This window comes from Sinocyclocheilus rhinocerous, unplaced genomic scaffold (genome assembly GCF_001515625.1).
Source record: "Sinocyclocheilus rhinocerous isolate Xijiao unplaced genomic scaffold, SAMN03320098_v1.1 scaffold2126, whole genome shotgun sequence".
Taxonomy (NCBI): Eukaryota; Metazoa; Chordata; class Actinopteri; order Cypriniformes; family Cyprinidae; genus Sinocyclocheilus; species Sinocyclocheilus rhinocerous.
In genome coordinates, this window is record NW_015639773.1 from 497,489 (window position 1) to 504,987 (window position 7,499).

A 7,499-nucleotide genomic window follows, 5' to 3' on the forward strand; every position below is an offset into this window, starting at 1 on the left:
AGAGATTTATCAGAGATTAGTGGAAGGTATGTGCCTTCAAATGCAGTCTAGAAAGGCGACTTGCTGGGTTTTAGAAACTCACTTGTCAGATCGTGCCTGATTAAGACACTGTGTTTCTCTGTCCAACAATAACCTCATGAAACCCATAACTCACACATCTATGACAAATGAATTTCACACAGTGATCACATTCCCTCTCATACCTTTACAGAAGCCAAAAGTTAAAAGCATGAAGGGGTAAAAAGGCCATAAAGATGAAAGAAGGCTTGTGGTACGAGACATTTTAAGGCTTTTGAGGACTTCAGCTGAGTTATGAGTATTTGATCAGACCAGAATCCCAATAAATAACCTTAAAAACAAAACATTCAAATTATCTTAACTTCATAACACTGATTGAGCCATATATTAAATGATCAGTTAAATAAGTTATATAATAATAATTAAAAATTATAAATTCAAATGAATTCAAATGTCCTCATCCATTTAAAAAATACAAGTAATTTAAAATGAATTCCAATCAATAATAATTCTCACACAACCTTTGATTTATTTTAATAATTACAAAATATTTAAGTACAAAATTAATAATACTTTAAATTAAATATTATAAATTAAAATCAATTAAAATTTCCTCATTCTTACATATTCTTAAAATTCTTATTTTAAAAATGAGATTAAGTGTAAAAAATCAAATTAATGCAAAATTCATTCAAAACAATTACAATTCTCTCACAATCTTGGATTTATTTTAATAAATACAAAATACAAAAATCTTAATAAGTACAAAATACTTAAGTACGAAACTAATAATAATTTATATGATTTTTATTTAAAATACAATTAATAAAAATGTTACTGTATACAATCCATTTATTATAAAATTAAATTTACTGTTTACAAAAATATTAACAATAATTCAAAATTAATTTAAATCAAGCCCCACCCTACAATATCCCAGATGGATATTCTGTTTCAGTTGGAAATGACACATCAGAAGTTAAATTCGGTTCATGTTGATCACATGCCAGTTTAGTGATCCCACATCTGAGGTTATTAAATTGTGTGTGTTTTAGTAGTGTTAGTAATGCCTTACTTGTCAGTAGGATCAATGTGAACATCTACTCACCTCCTCCCTATACTTGCTGAAATCTGCAAAGTTTGGCTGCTGAACGGCCTTCTGGGAACTCTTCTCTGAGCCAGGGAGGAAGCTGAAGATCTGAGACATTGAATTATAACACAAGTTATAATACAACACAGTAACAGAATGGTAAAGTACCAAAAAAAAATAAAAAAATTAACCACTGCATGAAACAGACCTATAATCTAATTGGATGAGCCATGTTTGAAACCATTGTAAAACAGCTGACAAAAACTGCATATCAATTAAATTCCATATTAATGCACCAAAAAAACAAAAATAGATCATTTTTGACCAGTAACAGACCAGCATAAGGTCAAGTTGGGTTTTGGAGCATGGAAGCTGGTCAAACAGCTGATGGCAAGCTAGAAACCAGCTACCATGTTTTAAAGCACACATGGCAGCTTAAACTGGACTGGCCATCAGGAAATACTTGAAATGAGGAGATCCTGAGCAGTTCACCTGTGTAGCTGGTGGTCGTGGAGGGAGAGCTGGAGGAGGAGGCAACCAGCCACTTTTAGCACCTGACAGAGGAAAAGCTATTCAGAAAAACTTCCTCGCCACTCTAAAACTGCTACCACTACTAAAGCATATTCAGCACAACAAGATGTAAATAAAACAATTCACATCCACCATGTACTACAATAATCATAATTTTTTTGCACAGCTTAGTTACTAAAATATTTAAAGTACAGACAATTGAGAAGTAATCACACACACTGCTGTAGTAAAATAATAATAATAATAATAATTTATTGAGAATATATATACTACCGTTCAAAACCAGACAAGACACAACTACCACCACAAAGGCAACATGATTTCCAATCAAACAGTCTTCTTGTCAAAGCTATTTTCAAAAATTGGTATGGTAGTGTATTATTCCCATTGTGTGATCCTGCGGCTTCATACTAGGCTTGCCACGATATACGGTGCTGACGGTGTTAAGCCGCAACACCGGTTACGTCACTTGCCCACATTTTAAGAATAAACTTTCAATATTTTCTAAGGGAATCCTGTTACTGCATTTGCAAAAGCAGCACTGAAAGTAGCCACACAGTTAATGTTGCTTCAATCTCAAATGCGCCAACACACGCCAATACCGCATCGACACACCAGTCAAATATTTACTTAAATTAACATGAATGCAATAAATGTAATATATATAAATGTCTGTGCTTTGTATTCTCAGTATATGAAAGTCTGTGCGTGTAAACGGTTAAATACTCAAAGAATGCTGGGATGGGCGTGAACATTGACCGCTCTGTTGGAAGAGCTTGTTGAGGTCGAGAGAGGAGGCGCGGGAGTGAGTCTTCTGGGGTCGAGGAGGAGGAGTGGGAGGCTCCTCCACCTTCTTCATGGCATCATCTATGGAGGTGCTGGAATATGACCTGCGGGGTAAAACACACATATAGACGTCTTTAACACTGTACATGAAGAAATAAGTAATGTAGTGGTATCATGGTACAGCAAGAAAAAGTGGTACTTTGATATATACTATAGAATGGAATGACTACCATGTACAGTACCATAGTATTTACATGGTACTTTAAGTACTTCAAAGAACTCCATGGTACTATGGTAAAAGCCCCAAAAAGATTTTATGTTAATTAAAAAAAAAATAATAATAATAATAATAATAAGTTTGAGGTCAGTAAGACTTTTTTTTTTGTAAGATCTCTATTATGCTCACAAAGGATAAATAGATTTCACCAAAAATATAGAAACAAATGTAAAATTGTGAAATATTATTATAGTTTAAAATAGCTGTTTTCTATTTGAATACATTTTAAAATGTAATTTATTCCTGTGATGCAAAGCTGAATTTTCAGCATCATTACTCCAGTCTTCAGTGTCACATGATCCTTCAGAAGTTATTCTAATAAACTGGTTTGCTGCTCAAAAAAAAAATTTTTTTTTATTATTATCAATGTTGAAAACAGTTCTCAGCTATTTTTATGGAAACCATGATACATTCTTTTCAGGATTCTTTGATGAATAGAAAGTTAAAAAAATTTATTTATTTGAAATGGAAATCTTTTGTAACTCTGTAAGTGTCTTTACTGGCAAATTTGATAAATTTATTATGTCTTTGCTGAATAAATGTATTAATTTCTTAAAAAAAAAAAAAAAAAAAAAAAACCACACTGTAGCAGTAGTGAGAGTTTAAAAAGATTTTACCTGGGCCGTGTTCTTGACTTCATGTTTGCATCAAGTTCTTGTGGCGAATCTGTAAAACATTTGTATGTTAAGTACTCAGTTACAAAGTAAAAGTATTCTTTCTGCAATAAAACTGACCAAATCCTAAAGAGAAACATTATTCATTTCATTTAAAAGCCAAACAAAAGCATCAGACTTCACCAAGAACACCAAAAAAAAAAATGTTATTACCTGTCATCTAGAGAAGTTTTAAGCCGGTCCTAAACTGAACTGCTCTCTCTAGCCAAAAGATTTGACTTCTCAGCAGAAACACTGAATCGTAACACTAAAACATCAAACACACTCGAGAGCATCGATACTATCCAAACAATAGCATCTGAAACAGGCCTTGAACACCTACAGCTGCAGTTAACACCTCAAACGGGCCTTTGTCTCCTATCCCATCATGCACTGGGGCATTGACGAAGACTCAATATCAACTTTGATTCTCTTTTCTACCAACACTGGGGGAAAAAGGATTTCATAAGAACCATATTGGAAGCAGCATTGCATTCAAATTGAAGTAATAAAGTGCAGGATTATTTGTGAACGCCCAGGGATCTGGGCACTTTAATAAATATGAGCTGTTATTGGATCAGAGCAGACTGCATGAAATATTAGAACAAAAGGTCAGTGCTGTGGATATAACGGGCTTTGTGTCCACACCCTGAGGCGCTGAGGGGTTTTACTTCATAACGTCACACCCATCATGAGAGAAAATAACAAACAGGCCTCTGCTAGAGTGATATACTCGCTAAATATGACTTCAACCTGATCTAAAGACCACAAGAGCTGATTTGCCAAGAGAGAGTAATGATTGGTCTGTTTTTAATCATGAACCATCTGACCATAGGTCTCTTAAAGGGATAATTCAGCCTGAGAGAAGAAAATTCTGTCATTATTTATTTGTGTTGCGGCAAACACAATTGACTTTCTTCTGTGGGACACAAAAGTAGATGTTTTGCAGATTGTTCATGCTGCCCTTTTCCATACATTGGGAATAAATGGGAACAAGCACTCTTGAGCTCAAAAAAGCACCCAAAAAATAGCTCATATGACTAATAAACTTTGTTACAAGCAGTCATATGATATGTCAGGCGGAGAAACAGACCAAAATTTCCCTCCGTAGTAGGGTTGTGACGGTGAGGAAATTTTCCCACCGGTTAATCGACATGTGACAACACCGGTAATACCGGTATCACCGTGGTTAGTTCTCAAATTTGCATTCATTCATTTAGCAGACTTATAAATAAGGAATATAACAAGCTATTCAGCTGTCTTGTTTCAGATGGTATTGTTTGGACGGTATTGATTTTATTGACTGGAGGAAGCATTATTATGGAACATGGACTCATATTTTGCGATGGTTTAAAGTTAAAACGCCTTAATGATGGATTTGTTCCTTACAAACACGCAGCTTTTCACTTCACAAGACATTAATTGATGGACTGGAGTCATGTGGATAACTTGTGGATTATTGTGATGTTTTTGTCAGCTGTTTGGACTCTCATTCTGACGGCACCCATTCACTGCAGAGCATCCATTGGTGAGCAAGTGATGTAATGCTACATTTCTCCAAATCTGTTCCCATGAAGAAACAAGCTCATCTACATCTTTCATGGACTGAGGGTGAACATTTTCAGCAAATTTTAATTTTTGGGTAAAATATTCCTTTAAGGAGGCAACAAGTTGAAGTACTAAAATTATTAAAATTAAAACGTAAGTAAAATAAATGAAAGCTCAATAGAAATATTAAAAAACTTAAAACTAAAACAAACTAAAATTAAAAAGAAAACTAAATACTAAATAGTATATACATAATACTAAAATAACACACTAAATCGGTCTTATTTATTTGTGACCCTGGACCACAAAACCAGTCATAAGGGTCAATTTTTCGAAATTGAGATTTATACATCATCTGAAAGCTGAATAATTAAGCTTTTCATTGATGAATGGTTCGTTAGGATATGACAATATTTGGTCGAGATACAACTATTTGAAAATCTGGAATCTGAGGGTGCAAAAAAATTAAAATACTCAGAAAATCACCTTTAAAGTTGTCCAAATTAAGTTCTTAACAATGCAAATTACAGAAATTCACCTTTAAAGTTGTCCAAATTAAGTTCTTAACAATGCAAATTACTAATCAAAAATTAAGTTTTAATATATTTACAGTAGGAAATTTACAAAATATCTTCATGGAACATGATCTTTTCTTAATATCCTAATGATTTTTGGCATAAAAAAAATCAATAATTTTGACCCATACAATGTATTTTTGTCTATTGCTACAAATATACCCCAGCGACTTAAGACTGGTTTTGTGCTCCAGGGTCACATTTGTTTGTTTGTATTGTTGTATTGGCTTTTCCTGCAGGTCTAGAATTCTCTATCAGGCTGAATTCTGCTGTGAGAAATAAAATAGCACAATAAGAGCAGTGAAATAACAATAACAGTAAGTTTACATTGCATTTGGAAGTATGGAAGATTGGCCCCCAAAATATTTGTGCACCGGAGACATTGAAGAAACTTACGAAAGATCTAAATGTCACTGCACTGGATAATAAAATACCAAAGCAAGTGGAATTTTTCACTGATTACAAACCTGGTGCAGCCTATTTTCATGTGTTAAATTTGAAAATATGTGATCTTGTGCTTCAGACGTATGGAAGATTTTCAACAAATAACAAATTGTTTTTGACATAAAACCACCTGATGGCATGAGAAGACCTGGAATCTAGTGCGTATGTCATATGCTACCTTTATATAGCTTCTATGCATCATTTTTTTGAGCTAGACAGCATCCATTTGCTTGCATTATATTGAAAAGAGGACCTGGAACATTCTGCTAAACATCTCCCTTTGTGTTTCACAGAAGAAACGTCAGACAGGTTGAACAAAATGAGGGTGAGTAAAAGACCACAGAATTTTCATCATTGCCTGAACACAGACGGTAAAGCACAGGTAAATTAGAGGCTTTGGTTGATTCGGTGTGGGTCAGGGGCGTGTGCGTGGCCCGCTGCGCCTGAGGACAGTGACTCACCTGGTTTTAAAGTGCTGACATGCTGTATTGGCTTTTCATGTGGCTCTGGAATTCTCTTTGGGCTGAATTCTGCTGACACAGCAATAAAAACACACAATAAGAGCAGTGAAATAGATCATCTACATAAGAATTTCAGTAAGTTTACAGGTTTTCCCTCTTAAGTGTGGAAGAGTGGCCCCAAAAATATCTGCACACTTAAGAAAAAAAATCTATCATTGCATTAAATTATAAAATATCAAAGCAAGTGCCATTTATTTTAAAGCACAAATGCACTCACTTAAAAAAAATCACTTTCTAAATTTGTATATCTATCATTCTCTCTCTTTCATTGCATTAAATTATAAAATATCAAAGCAAGTGCAGTTTATTTTAAAGCACAAATGCATTTAGACATTATTTAGACATTTTTAAGTATCCAAATATTTTTTGGGCCACTGTATAAAAAACATTAGATATATTTTTTCCCTTTAATCATGTTTATGCTCATTGACGTCTGGCTCTGAAATCATACCCGGTTTCCTGCTTTCATCTCTCGCTTCCTGTTTAGCAGTCACACCTGGTCTAGAGGTCACCTGCAGGTCAACAGAACCCATTTTCTGTTTGGAAAAATGAAAAGCAAGCATAAAATGACTGATATGAGGATATTTAAATGTTTACTCAGATATAAGGGCTGGACTAGTTGGATTGTTGGCTTATTGATATCTCATATGAAACTCATTAGCACCCTCTACCTTTAGCCAAATAAACATGCTCAGAGAAAGAGAGAGAGTTATATAAATATTTGTATCTTTCTTTACTGTGTGTGTGTAAATATATATTAATTAATTAATATATAATTTATACATATAGTCATCACTTTTTGTTTCATTTATTGCAGTGTTATTTTAGTATTATTCAAAATTATTTTGAATATTGTAGTATTTATTTTTTATAATTTTTTTTATTTTGAGTTTTCTTTTATATTTTAGTTTTTTTTTTTTATATATATTTCTATTTAGATTTATTTTTTATTTCAGTTTGTTATAATTTTAGTAGTTCAACATTTTATTTGTTACAGTAGTTGCCAATGCCTTTTTTTTTTTTTTTTTTTTTTTTTTTTTTTTTTTTTTTTTTTTT

At 33.2% G+C, this 7,499-nt stretch overlaps 1 protein-coding gene across 1 annotated transcript in view; it reads right to left on the minus strand.

Moving 5' to 3' along the window:
• Positions 1 to 1,023: 1,023 nt before the first annotated feature.
• The window catches only part of LOC107751847 (ralBP1-associated Eps domain-containing protein 2), a 30,992-nt gene continuing 24,516 nt past the window's right edge, over positions 1,024 to 7,499 (minus strand). Inside the window, exons 11-16 of the mRNA XM_016567617.1 lie at positions 6,895 to 6,979; positions 6,384 to 6,452; positions 3,320 to 3,368; positions 2,393 to 2,529; positions 1,601 to 1,662; positions 1,024 to 1,216 (exon numbers count right to left, since the gene is read on the minus strand). Of these exons, the coding sequence (XP_016423103.1) occupies positions 1,106 to 1,216; positions 1,601 to 1,662; positions 2,393 to 2,529; positions 3,320 to 3,368; positions 6,384 to 6,452; positions 6,895 to 6,979 (513 nt within the window). The 3' untranslated portion in view covers positions 1,024 to 1,105. The remainder of the gene's footprint in view (positions 1,217 to 1,600; positions 1,663 to 2,392; positions 2,530 to 3,319; positions 3,369 to 6,383; positions 6,453 to 6,894; positions 6,980 to 7,499) is intronic.